General features: G+C 37.8%; 1 protein-coding gene across 2 annotated transcripts in view; it reads left to right on the plus strand.

Annotated features, from left to right (window-relative positions):
• The first annotated feature begins 1762 nt into the window (after window positions 1-1762).
• Klf8 (KLF transcription factor 8) overlaps window positions 1763-18874 on the plus strand; it is a 39101-nt gene continuing 21989 nt past the window's right edge. Inside the window, exons 1-2 of one of the 2 annotated variants that reach the window (XM_077106408.1) lie at window positions 1763-2704; window positions 15742-15815. In XM_077106408.1, the coding sequence (XP_076962523.1) occupies window positions 2428-2704; window positions 15742-15815 (351 nt within the window). In that variant the 5' untranslated portion in view covers window positions 1763-2427. The remainder of the gene's footprint in view (window positions 2705-15741; window positions 15816-18874) is intronic. The other variant, XM_077106409.1, reaches the window with a different exon arrangement.

The following is an 18874-nucleotide window of genomic DNA, read 5'->3' on the forward strand; positions in this document are numbered from 1 at the left end:
GAAAATGTGGTGTATGTATACACAATGGAGTATTACTCAGCCATAAAGAAGAATGAAATTATATTTGCCAGTAAGTAAATGGGTGGAACTGGAGACCATCATGCTATGTAAAATAATGCAGACCCAGAAAGTAAAAAGTCAAATGTCTTCTCTGATATGTGGAAGCTAGTCCAAAATAAGGGGAAAAGAAAAAAAACTGAGGAAGGGGGATTCCATCAAAATAGAAGAAAAATCAGTGGAATAGAGGAAAGGGATTGAGGGAAAGGAGAAGGGATAAGTACAGTCAAATGAAACTAACCAAACTTTCCTATGTACATATATGAGTATACCACAGTGAATCTCACCATCATGTATGTCCATAAGGCAACAATTTTCAAAAGGTAAAAAAGTAAGGTTGGAAACAGGCCAGGATTCTCAGGGATTTGCAATCCAGGGAAGACCTAGGACAGCAGTAAAAGCTCTGGTGCTGGAAAGGTAGACAGGGGCCAGACCACAGCAAGTTAAAGGACCCCAGTCTTGATGTCATTTAGGTGGCTAAACTATGGGAGAAAGAAAAATATGTTTGGGGAGATGAGGATGAAAAATGAGATTCTTAGAAGGCATGCAGGCAGAAATAATAATTAAGTGGGCCTACCTGTTGTGAAGTACTGGACTTTGACCCTGTTTCCTTAAATTAACAAAGGAGACAAGGAGGGTACAAGAGTACCTACTTTCCAGAGTTGTTGCCAGGAATAAATAGAGAAATGATGAATGTTAAAGCACCTAGTCCAATGACTTGCCCATATTAAGTGCTGAACCCATAGCAACTATTATTATTTCTCTTTCCTTGCTGCTCCCTCCCTTCCTCTGCTTTGTTTCTTGTGTCTCTTGTCTTTCCTCCTCTTTAGAAGAATTGTGGTAGGCAAGAGCTACTTGAAAAGGGGCTGTGGTTGCTTGTTACTTCCTGACCTCCCATTAAAATTAACTAGAGAAGGACTTTCAGGCAAGGGCAAAGAAATCCTGGAAATGTGGCTCCTATCCTATGGATGCAGCTCTACAGGGATCTTCGCCAATGCCTAGCTGAGAGGCGGTCCCAGGGGGTTGAGAACACTATTCTTAGAGATCTGGTATCTGGGAGACTGAGAACGCCTTTCTTAAGTCTCCCAGCTGGGCCACACAGTATTTGCAATTCTTCTTACCCATCCTCTCCTTTACCTTTACCTCCTTCCCTCCTCTGTTACTAGATAGATATGCAACCAGCTCCAATCTCCTTTCCTCTTAGCATCCTCCCTGAGAAGGCACTGTGACCTCAGTGTCCTTGCTGGTGTCACACGTTACCATGGAGAGCTAGGAGGGTAAATATCGCTTCCAGTTGCCAGTTTTCTTTTTTCTTTTCTTTAATGGAGAATATCATGCTAAGCGAAGTAAGCCAGCTTTCTTATATCTTTCCTTTCCCTGTCCCTTTCTTCCTAGGCATCCCCAGCCCCAGTCTCTACACCCCTCATCCTCCCCTGAGAGTTAGCAGAACGCGAGTAGATAAATGACCGAATAGTGTGTTAACAAGCTTCTTTCTGGGACGGATAAGGAACTGAAATTGATTCCAGTTGTACCTGCTGCTGCTGGAGACACAGAGAGGCAGCCGCCAGGGGCGAGGCCAGTTCTCTCCGCCCAGGGCCCCGCCCCAACCCCTTCCTTCTCCCTCCGCCTTCTCAGCCCCACCCTTCTCCACCTCCTCCTACTTTGCTCTCTCCTCTAGCAGCCGCTTGTCCCTTTTAAGGAACTCCACCCTAGGTGGAGTCCTCACGATAGTCACACCTCTCTTCTGGGCCTAGCCGGGCGGAGAAAGACGGAATCACTCCACCCACTCAGGTTGCCCAGAGAGCACTTCAGGTTCTGACCCGTGTGGGGCTCGAGGTCCCCAGTGGTGCAGCTAGGTGCCTCCAAGAAACCCCGCCCCAGAAGACCCGCAAGAGTTGCTGCCGTTTTTCGCTGAAGCCCCTTCCCTGGGCTGGTGTTCTATATGTTTCGACCAATCGTCGGCATTTTCTCCTCCCTTCTTTCTTTTTAGGAAGGCGCTGGGGTGTGCGGCGGCAACCGCGGTGGTGAAGGGATCCTCTCATGGTATCTCCTCGTGGGGAACGTTCCTGTCTTGAATGATTCCTTCTCTGCCTCAACTTTGTGTTCAAGTAGTGTTTTGAGGTTTAGGGTGGGTTTTTTTTTTAGCCCCCACCCCCGGCCCTCTCGTTTTCAAGGGTGTGCGGAGTTCAGAGGATGGGTGGAGAGTGGGCTTGGCCGGAACTAAATTGGTGGAGGTAAAAGGGGAACGGAGGATCTTTAGCATTGGCCCCTTCGGCCCAGCAAACCCACTTTATTTTTAGCCGAGGAAAAGCTGCAGGGGGAGGATTCTTTTTAGAAAGTCTGCTCTGCCGGCCCTGATTTTTGGGTTGGATGCTTGAGAGCTTTGTTTCCCTTGTTCTAAGGGTGGCCCAGCTGGGGCTGAATCGACTCCCTCCCTTTTCGCCTTCCTCCCCATTTTCCAGCCAAGAGAAAAAGGGGAGGTGGGGGGCCGAGAAAGAGAAGGCTAGAGCTAGTCGCCTGGCGCGCTGTCAGACAGGGGCGGGTGTGAGGGGAGCAGCTGTCTTGCGATCAGCTCAGGGGTATGAACCTCCTGGAGGACGGCATGAGCTCCGGACACTTCAGGAGTCCTCAGCTAGAGACATGGGCGGTAAGTGACTCCGGGATTAGAACCCACCCACTCTCATCCCCTCCGTCTAGATTCTACCCCTCCCCCCTACACACACCCACTTCTCTTTGGGTTTTAGAAGTGGAGGGGGCGGGGGCGGGAAGCGGAAGGGTAAGAACACTGTGTGGAATCAAATGAAACTCAAGGGAAATGACTTTGCTAAAGCGTTGAGCAAAGAGGGGCTAAGAAGGGGAAGAGATACTTTTGGGGGGCTTCGTGAAAGTACTGAAAGAGGACAAGAATGGATGGATTTGTCTAGTCCACCCTGGTTCAATGCTCGCAAATCCCCCTTAAGCGGTAAAGGTTTGTCTTTGACTTAACCCCACATAGCCAAAGTCGCAGCCAGCAAGAACAGTATTCAGAAAGCCGAACCAGGTAACCCCCGCCCCCGCCCCCCGCCAGGCACTAGCGGGTACCTAGAAATGCTTCTAAAAAGGAGGAGGAGGGGCAGGGGGCTAAAGTGGGAACCTGGGCTATTAGGGACACGAATCGCGAGACCCTGGAAGGAGCCGCAGGGGAGGAGCTGCTTAGGGCGTGCCAGTTCTTTAAGGAGGGGCTGAGCTTGGTTGGAGGAGGAAGCCCAAGCCTAAGGCCCAGCCCGGGCCCTTTAAGACGTGGCCAAGGCGGTTGGTTCGTCTGTGTAGGTGGAAGATTGGGCCGAATTGCTGCGATTGCTTGAGCTAATGGACTTGCTCGGCCACTTGGTGGAGCTTTTTATGTGTGTAGGTTTTTGTTTTGTTTTGTTTTAACCATAAGAATTTTGGGGAAAATAAACACAAACAGGTAGCCAAGAAAACGATGTCATATTTCTTTAATATTGTCTTCATTGTGAAGAAAAACATATACTAAGCACCTATCTGTCAGCAAGAGTAATAATAGCTGGAAAAAGAATAATCGCCAAATCTGAATTTTAAACTAACAAAAACTGTGATGGTTTGACAGTAACAGAAATATCTGCTTTGAAACCCTACTACCACCCCTAACTAGTTGTGTGACCCTGGGCATTGCTTTTCTCTACAGAATGCAGATTAATAATTATATCTCAAAAGACATTCAGGCAAATTAAATACCATAGTGTATGTGACACAGACTGCTACTTGTTGTATCTTAGTTTCACTTTTCTTACTCAGTTTGGTACTCTTTCTCTGAGCACTCATGATAGAATTGGTACTTTGCTGTCCTTAAAATACCGCCTAGGTGAACTGAAAGGAGGCCTAGGAAGATTGAATTAGCTTGCCCAAAGGCTGAGGCTAGAACATAGGTTTTATTTGCTTCTGATTTAACATTGTTCCCACTGGATTTTATCAGCTCTAAGAGAAAAGGCCACTAAACTGCCTTTCCCCTCATTCTTTGGGTAACTTAACCAGGACAATATAGCCATTGGGACCTTTGGACAACAAAAAACAGTGACACATAAATGACCTCATCCTACTCTTTAAAGTTTGAGGGAAACCCTTACTGAAAGTCGTTGATCTTTGGTAAAGGTTGGGGACAAAGAGAATAGACTGGGAACAGTGTCTTCAGGTTAGCTTAGGGAACAGGCAGACAGAAAACATAAGAAGGGCAGAAATATAACTTTAAAAGTAAAAGCAACAAATGCATCTATCTAGTCAATTCTCAAGATAAAACTCATGTCTCTACTTTCATAGCACTAGGGAACTGTAGGTCCCTTTTGCTTAGGCATTCAGGTTACAATAGAAAGAACATTAAGAGTAACAGAAACATTGGGAGAAAAACATCAACTAGGTCATCACCTTCACTCTCATTTAGTAATAGAACCCAGGTGTTCTATTACTAAACTATATTCCCAAACCTTTTTATTTTTTATTTTGAGATGGGGTCTGGCTCAGTTGCTGAGGCTGGCCTCCAACTTGCAAACCTTCTACCTCAGTATGCACTACCATGCTGGGCTAGTATATGAATTTTAGAGATGAAGTTCTTAGTGGTTCAGATATCTGAATTCTAGTAACCAATATATCAAGCCCAGTCAAGTTGTTCATCCTTCCAGATTGTTTTTGATGATGGGGAATATCAACCATTCATTCTTCTTCTTTCTTTTGTCCTGCATTACATACCTAAGCTCTTACCCCTTTTTCCGACTGCCAAGGCACTCAGTGACACGTAATGTCATTGTATCTTTATAATACTTAGCTAATCACCTTTCCCTTGTAAATGCTTTGTACATATTTTGTAGATTATTGTCTAAGGTCTAGTTCTAAAATGCCATTTTTTTTTTTTGTAAATGAAGGAAAACTTGATTGAGATGATTGACCAAAATGATCATCTAGTACACTTGCCATCTAATTGCTAAGTAGAGTGTATACACTAATGTTTTTGATTTAGGCATTATACCTACAATTCACATTTCCAATCTATTGATTATCCCCAACTTAGCTTCATTACCTAGTCTCTCATTATCATCTCTAAAATTATATTATAATTTGTGATTATAAATAATCTAAGTAAAGAATTGGACTCAGTGCCTGACATGTAATACAAATTTCATAAGTGGAAGGTCTCATCATTTTTATTTTGTTTTATTTAAATATTTCTGTGTGTTTGCGGGAGAGGAATATAGATTGATGGGACAGGAAGTTGGATATAAATGTTTGGAACAAAGATGCTGTACTAAAAGATATTGTCTGTGTATTTAAATGAATTGGATATATATATGTGGGCAAATCAAACTCTGGGATTTTTATTTTATTTATTTTATTTTGGTACTGGGGATTAAACTCAGGAACACTCAACCACTGAGTGACATCCCCAGCCCTATTTTGCATTTTATTTAGAGACAGGGTCTCTAAATAAAATACAAAATAAAATATATTTAGAGTTACTTAGCGCCTTGCTGTTGCTGAGGCTGGCTTTGAACTCACAATCCTCCTGTCTCCGCCTCCTGAGCTACTGGGATTACAGGTGTGCGTTACTATGCCCAGCTGCCCCAGACTCTTATCCATCCATCATTCAAGACTTCTCCTTTCTACTTCCCTGGTTAAGAAAGTTACATTACATCATTATCATAATCTTAGGGAACTTAATTAAACTTTGTACTTGTTCTCATCTGTGTACTGAGAATAATAATAGAAACTAATTCATGGAGTGGCAATGAGAAATAAATATGTTAATTTTGTTAAACAGAAGAATGCATGAAAACATAGTAAGCGGCAAGAAAATGTAGTTGTTACGGTTCTTATAACTGATGCTCAAAATGCTGGCATCAGACTTTTCCTTCTTTCTCTGTTTCCTCATCTACCTAAGTGCCAAAGGCTTTTTTTTTCCTCTTTGTATCTGGCATTAGTACATACTTTCCTTTTTTCTTCTAACTGCCACCCCCTGAATTTAGGCAAGCAGTGCAAAAAAAAATTAGCCTATGGATCAAATACAGCTCACATGTATATTTCCCCTAAAATTTGAAAACTCTCATTTATAAATATATTTTATCTGGGCTTGGTGATGCATGACTGTAATCCCAGCAACTCAGGAGGCTGAGGCAGAAGGATTGCAAGTTCAAAGCCTTCCTTGGCAATTTAGCAGTGCCCCAAGCAACATAGCAAGGCGCTGTTTCAAAATAAAAAGGGCTAGGGATGGGGCTGGGGTTGTGGCTCATGGGAAGAGCACTGGCCTAGCAAGCCTGAGGTACTGGGTTCAATTTTCAACAACACATAAAAATAAAATAAAAGGTATTATGTCCACCTACAACTAAAAAATAAGTGTTAAAAAAAGGTCTGGGGATGTGGCTCAGTGGTTGAGCACCCTGGGTTCAATTCCCACTACCAAAAAATAAAAAAATGTATTCTAGGTGTGGTAATGCATTCCACAGAGCTTAAAATCCAACATACACAAAACTGTACAGTGGACTTTCTCCCCTATTCCTGTCTTCTAGCCACCCATTTTTGCCTCACTAGAGTTAACTACAGTTATCAATTCATAAGGAGTATTTTCAGGGATATTTAACCTAGGTCAGATAATAAATATGTATACTCCCACTTCCCTTTAAACACAAATGGTAACACATTCTACACATTGTTCCACAACTTGTTTTGTCTACTTAAAAATATACTTGAGATCTTTCCATACAATACATAGAATATGTCTCATTCTTTTGTGTGTCTGCATAGTTTTTCACTATATGGATGAACCATGGTTTATTTAAACAGTTTTCTATGGATTGACAGGCTCTTTCCAAACTTTTGCAATGTTGTAAGAGCAATAACAACTTTGTAAGTTCTATATGAGAGGAATAGGGCTGTCATAACAAGATATCACTGACTGAGTCTGCTAAACAACAGATATTTATTTTTTTGACATTCTGGAATCTAGAAATATTAGATCAAGATGCCAGTATGTTCATATTCTTTTGAGAATTCTTTTCCTTGTCTACATAGCTGCCTTCTTGCTACATACTCACATGACCTTTATGCAAGGAGAGAGAGAGAGAGAAAGAAAACTCTATGGTGTTTCTTCTTATAAAGACACTAATTCTATCAGATTAGAACCCTACCCTTATGACTTTCTTTAACCTTAATAACTTCCATAAAGGCCCTGTCTCCAAATACATTCACATTGGGGGTAAAAGTGTTAACATAGCAGAATGTCAATTTTCCTAGTCTCAGACTTTTAAAAATTGGTTGACTGCCAACATTTCAGATCAGATTTTACTTTAAAATTCTAGAATTCAAGATTTTCCAGAATAATCAGAAGATACTAAGCCAGTATTCGCTCCTGGCAAAAATTGCCTAGAGTTTATGAACTGCTCCCTCTACCCCTTTTAGACAGGACATATATTATCTGTTCATTGTGTTCCTCATCTGGCCTAGGCGACCTTAAACTGTCTGGCCATTCTAGGTATTGAATTTATGGCAATTTTGCAAGTTCTTACCATAAAATAAATAGAATATTCAATTAGCTTCTACTTTTGCATTGATTCTTCCTCCTCTTCATTCTCTGAGGATTATTGCCAGGATATTGTCCTTAAAACACATTTAAAAAAATTATTCCTCTTTTCTTTGCCCAGTCATTTTACTAGACATCTACAAAATTCTAGGTATCATGCTAAAAGCCGGGGTTATAGTGGTGAATAATTTTAAGTGGGACTCTTTGTCTTCATAGAGTTTATAATCTGCTTTTTCTCTCATTTGAATTCCCTTTAGGACTTTTTTTAGTTCTTCAAGCTCCACTTCATAACAAACAATTCTTTGGGTATTTTTTTTCTGACTGTTCCATTTTCAGTAATCTCTCATAGCTTCAAAGGCTCATAACTTCAAGTTACAATTCACTGAAACAGCATCCATTACTTTCTAATGCTTTTTTTTTCTTCGCATGGGCATTGAACCCAGGGGCACTTAAACATTGAGCCACATCCCCAGCCTTTTTTTTTTTTTTTGTATTTTATTTAGAGACAGGGTCTTGCTGAACTGCTTAGGGGCTCACCAAGAGAGGAATGCCATGTCTAAAGGAAGCAGCCACTGATCATCTCCAAATATTTTTTCAGTGTATGCTCCATGTTGTGAGATCTGTCAAGTGTTCAGAAAATCAAGAAATAGATTTTCTTTTTAAATGAAATTTCCTGTATTTGAAAATTTTTCAGCTAATCATATTTTAATTTATAACATCTTGATGAGAAACAATTCTGTGACTTCAGTTACTAACCAATTTGTTATGACTTTGGTATTACTTAGTCTCTCTGACCTTTTATTTCCTCATGTGGAAAATGAGATCAACAATAGTAGCTATCTCACAGACAATTGTGAAGATTAAATATCCCCTGTTAGAAATATCATAGGAATGAAATGTTATAGTTTCTAGGATTTACCTAAAAATATCCACTGAGATAGGGCAAGTAATTTGGAGTACAAATAAAATAAGATTTGCCTTTAATTGAATATATTTGAAGCTGGGAATAGACACATAGGAGTCTGTCTCTACATTTGTATGCATTTGAAATTATCCATAATAATTTTAATGCCATTGGAATGAAACTCAAGTTTACGTAGTGGTTTGTAGGGAATTTAATTGTTTTTCTTGACATCAACCTCACTGGTTCAGCAGAAACGTGGATGATTAATATGGATTTTCCATCTATGACTTTATCATACAATACCCTGGTGGAATTCTATTTATTTATTTATTTATTTATGAATATTATAACTGGAAGGGGCCTGAAAAAGAAAGTAGTTTCAATAACATTTTGAGTAAAGGTAACAGTGGAGCTTGGTCTAGAATCCAAGTCTACCAGCTCCTAGTTAAATTGTTTTCCCTTTATTTCACACTGCCTTCTTTAACTAGAGCAATTTTATTATAAATTCTACCACTGGCTGAGTGTGGTGGTGCACACCTGTAATCCCAGTGACTCAGGGGGCTGAGACAGAAGGTTTACAAGTTGGAGGCCAGCCTCAGCAATTTAGTGAGGCCCTAAGCAACTTAACAATACCTGTCTCCAAATAAAAAATAAAAGGGGTGGGGATGTGACTTAGTGGTTAAGCACAGCTGGGTTCAATCCCCACTACCAATACATACATACATACATACATACATACATACATACATACATACATAAATAAAATTCCACCAGGGTATTGCATGTAAGATTATTATTTGAACATAAATGTACTGTTTGATGGTGTTTGAGGACAGAGGGACTAATTCTAGAAATCTGAGGTTATATTTGTGCAATTTTTAAAAATCTGTTCTTTCAGGTCATCCTCACAAGGATCCTGTGATGTAAGTGAGAAGAAGTTATTTCCGCTTTCCACATTAAGTGATAGGACTTGCCCAAGGTCACCTAACAATTTGGTGATTAAACTAAAACCAAAACTCATATGGGAGTTTATCATCATTCTCTTTAGCTTTTATTTTTTTCAGAATGAGGACTCCCTAGCACATTTCAAGGTGATTTATCAGTCATACATATTTGTTTTATTTCTTGTAGTAAAGAAAATTGGGCTTAACATCAGCATCTGAGGAGAGGACAAATATGTGAAAGCATTAGATGCCATGCAGGTGATACTATAGAATATGAAGTCATAGGAAATAGAGATAAATATATCAAAAATAATAAGATAGGAATTGTTACTCTAACTGATTTGGATCTTTAAAATATGACTTTATTTTTGTACTTTATTTTTTGATTTTTCTGACAGAAATCATCCTAAAAATTACATTGAGATCTTACAATTATGTCTTACAAACAAATGATTATATGTGTTACCATGATTTATCTTCTTGACAACCAAATGAGAGGATGTATTTCCATTTTGTGTATGAGAAACTGGGGCATAGAAAGATCAAATGACTTGCACAAAATCATCCAGCTTTGTTCTGGTGTATCTTATCACCTTATCTTTTCATTACCTCACACTACTTCACTACTTCAAACTTGACTAACTGTTGTGATGGTGTAATATTCAATTTCATTCTTTCTGTCACTGAAATTCACACATGGTATGTGCTGTCAGACTGTACTCATTTTTGTGGTAATGTGTTCTTTCCTCTTAAACTTCTATTCTTTTTACCATCCCAGTTGCCCCCAACACACACATATTTTCTTTTATCTCATTCTAAGTAGCAGGAAATGCAAGTTATAGGGTTTTCTGTCTTGAGGTCACTTCTGAGTACCTGCTGCGTGTTTGGACTAAGTACTTCAGAAACCCTCCAGCTTTTGTGTATATTGAAATCTTTCCATAGGAAAGTCATAAGGATTTTTCCACTGAGATACTACTGTTGGGATTTCTTTGAGATTGAGTTTTCTGATAATGTCCAAAGTGATAGATGTGAGGCTGTTTGAAGGAAATAGGATAAATTAGACGATCTTGCAATCTCCTTTTATTGGGTAGTTTGTTTCTAGCAACCATTTACCCTCTGTTATGGGACCTGCTTCAAGCAGAAGTTGGGGATACATTTGCCTCCAGATCAAGATGCATTATAACTTTATTATGGCTGTATTATAGCTCCAGGCTGTTGAAATTCAAATCCCCTTTCTGCCATTCCTAGGTGGGTGATTTGGGGATAAACCACTTCATCTCTCTCTGCTCATTTTTAAAATGGGGAGGATTGGGGTGTGACTTGGTGGTAGAGTGATGGCCTAGGATGCCTGTGGCCCTGGGTTTGATCCCTAGCACTGCAAAAAATAAAAAAATAAAATAGGGAAATAATAGTAATCACTACAAGGATTGTGAGGAGTAAATGTGATAATATTATTTTCACAGAACAGTACCTGACACATAGTAAGTACTTGGGGAATACAGACTTTTATAGAGCTTTTTATCACCATTCCATTGTTAATGTCATGATACCGAGTAACTTTAATCCTGAAGATTTTTGTAAAGACCCATCCTAACACTACTTTCTATTCCCCTAGAAGATATATAATAAACCATCTAAAATGTATGTGTACTCTAGTCCTTTAATTATTTTTTCTAATAATAAAAATATAGGTAGCACTTTTCAAAAAATGATCTATAATCTCAAAACGCTGAAAGATTGTTTCTCATATTTTAATAGTTTCAGCATTTTTTATGTTCAGAGGATGTAGGTGAATATCTGTATAAGGTCCTCCTAAGTGATTATTTTGTTGTCTTCAAACTTGATCTTTTAGCAGACAGTTTTTCATGAAGAATGTACTCACCAGATTTGAGGTATTCAAAAGTAGTGAGAAGGCACTAAGAGAATAAAAGTTTAAGTTCTTATTCCAGAACTTCTAAACTCTTTGTCATTGAGCCTCCAAATCAGTGATCCGTGAAATGGGAATTATATGAATGCTATCTCTTTCCCTGTTGTAGAGCTGTGCAGATACAGAAGAGGGATTATTATTTGCATTGCCCAAAATCTCTATTCTCTTAAGGCACTAAGTCCCTTCTTAAATGTGTATACTGTTCCCTATTTCTTTTTAGTTGTAGGCTCTAATAACTCTGCTTTGCTTCCCTCAAAGTTCTTATTTCATCTCTAGGCATTTTTCCTCTTCCAAGGTTGGCCAAAGGGTAGGATGTGGTCTTCTTAGTGAGCCATCTCCTCCTATCCCTTGGAGGCACTGTTTACTTTCATAAAACAAGCAGATCATTATAGGAAATGCCAGTTGGGTAAAAAAAAAAAATACACTTCGGAACATGACAGAAGTACATAATCTTATCAACTTCCTGTGCCCATGGTCTTCTATCCTACATGTGGGAGACATTGACCACTGGAGATGTGGCTCAATTCTCCTTTATTTCCTTTCTGCAATATCCCTGCCCCTAGAAGAAAGACCAGGAAATATAGCTTCTAAACCCAAAGGCTTGAAGAGCCAAACCAAGCAGAATTATAGTTACCTTAAGTATGTAATTTTTGTTTTTGATGCCCTCCTGCCTGGGTGATTCACATCTGAATGGCCCAGACCAGTGCATATTTTCTCACTACTCCCCTCACTGACAGCTTCTGTGCATCTGTCTGATCTCTCCTAGATACTTAGAGAAGCAATTCTGACTCTATAAAGTAAGAGGTTTATAAAGCTCTCTTTTTCAAAAACAGCTTTTTAAAAAACCATCAGTGGGCCCTAATTCCTTATTTTTTTAATTTTATCTGACTAAACATTGAAGATACAAAATTTTTAAAAGAGAAGTTTTTACATCTTCCCAAAACCTTTTTCTGTAGTCACTCCTACCAACATGTAGAATATAGATGAGAATTATCTAATGACTATTTGGCTATTCATTTGATGACATTTGGCTATTTATACTTTGAGTTAGTGGGCTCCAACCAGAAATGGCTGAGACATTTCTATTTGTCATCTATTCCCTTTGCCATTTGACTAAAATATTTGTAATTTAGATAGGGCAAGAGATATTTTTAAGTTTCTTGACAATTATTATTAAAGCTTTAGGAGATAAGCAGCTGTGGTTCTGGATGTGGCTCTAACTTTGCTTATTCCCATGATCATATATTCATTGACTCACCAGACATTAGGTCATAGTATGTAGGAGATACTCTGCTAAAAGAGAGAGGAATAAAAGTAGGTAACTATGGATGAGCTTACCCGGTATTCAGAAAAAGAGATAATACTTCTTTGTGACAGGTTCTGTTGTAAGCACTTGAACACTTACTAACTTTATAAATCACAACAACTCTGTGAACTATTATTATTCCCATTTTACAAATCATCACAATAACTCTATGAACTAATATTATTCCCATTTTACAGATGAGAAAACAGACATAGGGAGCTGGGAAACTTTGCCTAATGTCTTACTATTAAGAAGTCTCAGTACCAGAATTTGACCTCAGGCACTCACTCCAGAACTCACTCATTTTATCACACTTCAGTAACAATATGGAGTTTACAAGAAGGAGAAGTGGCTGGCAAATGATGAAGATCCAGGTTTAAGAGGTATTTCTGGAGTAGAATTTGTTGTCGCTGATGACCAGTTGAAGAGAGAGCGAGCGAGCGAGAGAGAGAGAGAGAGGTGTCAAAGTTGAATGACCCTCAGATTTTTAGCTTGATAGATTAGCTTGATGATGATGCTAGAAATAAAATATGTAAAAACAAATGAGCATTTTGTGAGCTTATTGAGTATAAAGGACCTATTGGATACCTAGGAGATATTCTGAGCCACAGCTCAAGATTCTGACCATCAGTAATAATGAGGGTTGGAGATTGTAAATTCAGGAGCAGAGTGCTTGCCTAGCATGCACAAGGCCCTGAGTTCAATCCCAGAACCAAAGTAAACAATAATGATAGTAATGTTTGTGGTGATGGTAATGAGAGTGGTTAATAAGGACTTTTTTATATGCCAAGAATTGTTTTGAGTGCAGTTATGCGTACTTAAAGGCAATATGATTTTTCCCCATTCTTGGCAGGTAAAGAAAACGAGCTTCATTGAAGCTAAATAGTTTTTCAATGTCATTCTTCTTCCTCAGTCCTGTTTTCTCTTAATCCATAGGAATTAAAGAAAACCAGATAGAACATGGCTCTTGTAAATTGTCCTGGCTAGAAAAATGAGGCTTAGCCAAGGTGTTGTGACTTCAGGGGGACAACTGAATTCTCTCCACATTCTCCTATAAATTTTCCGGGTAACAACAAAGCAAGTTCCAGCTTTTTTGTTTCCCTCCAACAATGTAGACAATATAAGAATTATCTGACCTAACACTGTTTTTCTATCATCACACTCCATTTTCCCATTCCAGGAATCAGAAAATGCTTTGCTGTCCTCTCTGACACCTCTTATTTTGTAGTTAATCATACAACAGTCATCTCTCTTATATGCCCTCTCTAATTTTCTTTCATTCTGTCCTACTGTTTTCCAATTCCTGTGCTTTAGAAAACATATTTCCTTGCCTTTTTCCTATCATTATCATCAAAAACATTCATAAACTTATTGAACATCTAACGTGCATCAGGCAATGTTCTAGGTCCTTGGAATATATTAGTGGAAAAAGCAAGGAGCTCAAATTATTTTGGAAATTATAATTTTTCTGAGTTCTGGACTCATCTGTTCTTATTCTTTCTCATTTTTTTGCTATACTTCTTTCTCCATTATACCACCCCTGAGAAGTTCCATAGAAGCCTTAGGGCTATGCAGAAGATAGTTCAAAATCCTTTCATTCTAGACAGATGAGTTGAATCTTTAAAAAAAAAAAAAAAAAAAAAAAAAGGCCTTGTCAAAATTGTGAAATGGTTCTTGTGCATCAGACTACCAGGACAAGATTCTGCTACATTTTTCTGGCTCTCCACATGTCTAGTTGGCCCAGAGCCCAAAATCATAGTAATGTTCCTATTCCTAGTATAGCCTTGGACACACAGCATCTATGTTTGGTGAATGAATGGAGGTCATGTGTACAGTTCTTATATACCTGCATCAAAGATGTCATGAATTTTTAAATAAAATTGGACATATGGTGCTTTAAAATGTTAAGTTTCCGGGGCTGGAGATGCTCGCCTGGCATGCGCGGGGTGCTGGGTTCGATCCTCAGTACCACATAAAAATAAAGATGTTGTGTCCACTTAAAACTAAAAAATAAATATAAAAATAAAATGTTAAGTCTCCTTGTATGTTTCTGCTCTAATTAGGGATGATTTTCTCAATTCTTGACATTCAACAAATGAAATAATTGTTTTCAGGTTCCTCCTTTACATTTTTGTGTTACAATATTATAATTTTGTATCCTTGTTGATTGTGTATTTGTTGTATTTAACTGAATTATGTTTTAAATGGCTGTTGTGATGTGACCTTTAAAATTAATACTTCTGTGTATTTGACATCCCAAACAATTAAGATTTATGAACTTTTGAAATGTAATCAGGTCATAGGCGAGGGAAATAATTGTAATTGACTTGGGAACACTTAATGTGACCTTATATCTCACTGATCAAGTCATAAGTGAGTTGTGGATTTGGCTTCCTTACCGTGTTTTTCTCTCTAGGGAGATTGGACTATACACAGATCAAAGAAAATCTAGTTGAAGAAGAGAACTTGATAGGTGCTTTAGGAAAAATTGTGATGTTTCAAGGCAGCTGAATGAGGCTACCAACTCTCTCATTTCATAAAAGGAATAGATATCTAAAGAGGAAAGGGAAGACTAGTTTTTATTAGCCCCCCCTCCCCATTTGTACATTTAAGAGAGGTAAACAGATAAATACTTCTCTGGAGAATATTCAATCCCAATGTATAGATATTTTAATTGGGTCAATATCCATATAGGAGCTTAGAACTCAGGAGAATAAGAACTGGATCAGGAGGAGAGGATTCTGGAAATTATGTAGTTATGCTGATATTCCTATGAAGTTGGAGAGGTTGGAAGAAACAGATTACCTGTATGCAGAATTTGGGGCAAGTGGGAGTCTAATATGTTGGGAACACATCAGGGCTATCTTGATGAATATATTAAATCCGAATGTTTTAATGACTTCTCTCTAAGTATCTATTAAATCCTGAAAAAGTGTATTCTCAGAACACATATAGGGGTAACCAAGGATAAGTGGCATACTGTATGTTCAGAGTGGGTTAGGTCTTGTTCTAAAAGTTATCTTTCCCTTGTATTTTTTCCAGATATGGATCAACTCATAAACAACTTGGAAGTCCAACTTAATTCAGAAGGTGGCTCAATGCAGGTATTCAAACAGGTCAGTTATCAGGTACTAATATTGAGCCATAAGAGTGTTGAGGACCAGTAATTATTGCAGAGCTAAAGCTCATCTTTTCTTCTAACATGTTTGGAGTCTGAGACAGAAAGGAGGAAGATAGATTTCCAGGAAGTATTTGAATGCCTGGGGTTTAGTTTCAACTATAGAGTAGATTTGACCTAAAAGAAACAACCACTGGGATCAAGGCTATAAGAACAATATTAGACCTTTGGTAGACCATAGCAATAATTTATCTAGCACTATCTCATATTTCAGGTATTGTGAAGATTAAATACATTCTCTTTTTTAATCTCCACAATAATCCTGTTGAATATTGTATTAGCCATGGAAATAGAGGCAATAAAATGTATATATAGATAGATACCTAGTAAATATATAGAGATTTTATGAAATTGGCTCACGTGCTTACAGAGGCATGACGAGTCCAAAATCTGATGGGATAGGCCAGCAGACTGGAAACACAGGAGGAATTGCAGTTTGAGTCCAAAAGCAGACTGCTGGCAGCAGGTGTCTATCCACATTATAAAGGTTAATGTACTTTACTCAAAACCAGTGATTTAAATGTTAGTCTCATCAAAACTGAACAATCAGTCCATCAGTCAATCAATCACAGAACCATCTACACCAATGTTTGATCAAATATCTGGCACTGTAGTCCAGCTAAGTTTTAACATAAAATTAACCATCACTATTCTCAGGGTTCCCATTTTACAGAAAAGAAAACAGGCCTTGAACAAGGATTCAAACCATTATTTTTTATAGATAAGCATTCTGTGCTATATATTGAAGTTCCATCTTGCTCACAGTTAAATTTTAATCCACTGTATAAATGAAACCCAAATACAGTCAAAATTATCTTTGAAAGTTGCCTATAAATTTGAGTATCCAATTTTGTGTATACAGTATTTATCTGTTTTTTTCTCATTCCCAGATAAACTATATGGATTACTTTTGGTTTTAGGAGTCATATTTATCTTTTATTTATCATTAAATATTTGGCCCATGGTATATAATTTGTTACATATATATATATATATATATATATATATATATATATATATATATATATATATTGCTAAGACTCCTTTGTAGTATTTTAGCGATATTAAACTCAATTTAATGTCTTGTTTACTTAGCTGTTGTCATTTAGAAACTATTAGCACATAAAAACTTGCTAATTATTGCAAAACATCTGCTAGTTACTGGAGTTTAGTGATAGTTAATACCAAGAGGAAGGTGAGTTTTTCTATTGTTAGATAAAAATATCTACTGTATGAATGTTGTCCAGCATGCATTGCTACTTTATTTTTCAATCTCAGTGTGCTTAACTATGATTCCAGATATGTATTTCCATGCATTATTTAAGTATAGTAAAATTCCAGAATTTGAAGGGACTTTGAAATTGGTTCAGTGTGTAGAAAATTCTAGATAGTAGGTGATTAAAGCACTTTGTTTGTATTCTGCCATTTTCAGGATATATTTACATTTAGTAAAATAAGATGCTTGTAGTACATAGCCATAGAACACTAGCCATGTCTTAGGGCACAAAGGCTAGGGGCTGGTGCTCTATAACCACACAATGCTAGCATTGTGGAAAATGCCTCCTGGTTTGGTTCATTATATGGTTTGTTTATGTCACAAATTATGATCTGTGATCGAATGTCTTGCTGAGAGCATATGTACTACTCTCCCTTCTCTGAATTCTTATATCAGCATATCATTACAAATGAGCACTTGGTTGTCACCTGCCCTTTATTTGTAGTTTCTAATTATTTCCTAGAAGTTGGATTTCTTGATTGAAATGTATGAACAGCTTTAGGGTTATTTACTGTTGTTAACATTTTGGAACATATTTTTGCATAGTTTCAGATTCCCCCCTCTTTATTTTCTCTCTCCCCACTCCCTTCATCCCTCTCTCTCTTCCTCTCTCTCATTTTCTTACTTTTGAAAGTAAGCTACATCAGTAAATTTTGCCCCTAAATAATGTAGCATGCATCACCTGCAAATAATGACATTCTGCTACATAGCTACATGAAAGAAAATGAACAGGATTTCCATAATAAGATCTAACTAAGTCATACATTTCTAAAAGTTTCTCAGTGCCACATTTTCTTACACTGATTTTTTTTCTGCTTGGACTCTGCCTCAGTCAGCCTAATTTACCAACCCCTACTACTTTTTTTAAGGTCCAAATTCCAATTTTATCTTTTCTGTAAAACTTTAACTGACAACCCTAACTCACAAATCTCTAGTGCACTTGCACCCCTGAAATGCTAACTTTTTGTACTTTCATGTAGCTCTGCTAGTTACTTGTTCTCCATTGTGAACAAATTCATATAAATATCTTACTAGTGATATTTTTCAACTATTAATTTACCACCTTCAAAATTTTTATCCTGTCTCTTGCCATCAATATTATTTATGTTTAAAAATCAACTAACTATCCAAATAAATAAGTGCATGCATAAATAAAGTCCTATATTAGTTTTGTCCTTAGCAATCTGGAGAATTATGGGATTTACATGAGGTATTAGTTTCCTAGAAATCCTGCAGCAAATTACCACAAACTTGGTGATATAAAACAAGAGATCCTCACTATCTTGGAGGCCAGAAGTCCAAAATCAAGGTGTTATCAGTGTTGTAGTCCATCAGAAGTTGCTAGGGGAGACTCTATTCATTATTTCTTCCAGCTTCTCATAGATAGGGCATTTCTTGGATTGTGGCCCCATCCCTCCAATGTCTGCTTGTGTTTTTACATCACCTTCTTCTTTTGTATCTATCATTCTTCTGTGTTCCTCTTTTATAAATTAGTCATAGAATTTAGCTGATACCCAGATAATTCAGGATGATGGCCTCAAGATCCTTAATTATATCTACAAAGAAAACTTTTCCAAATAAGGTATTATTCAAGGTTTCTAGAGATGAGAATGTGGAAAAATCTTCTTTGGGGTCCACCATTCAGCCTACTACAATGTGTTAAATTTTTATTAGAATGAGATTACTTCATCCATATATCATCCAGAAATTTTCTCAGATGC

This window comes from Callospermophilus lateralis, chromosome X (assembly GCF_048772815.1).
Source record: "Callospermophilus lateralis isolate mCalLat2 chromosome X, mCalLat2.hap1, whole genome shotgun sequence".
NCBI lineage: Eukaryota > Metazoa > Chordata > Mammalia > Rodentia > Sciuridae > Callospermophilus > Callospermophilus lateralis.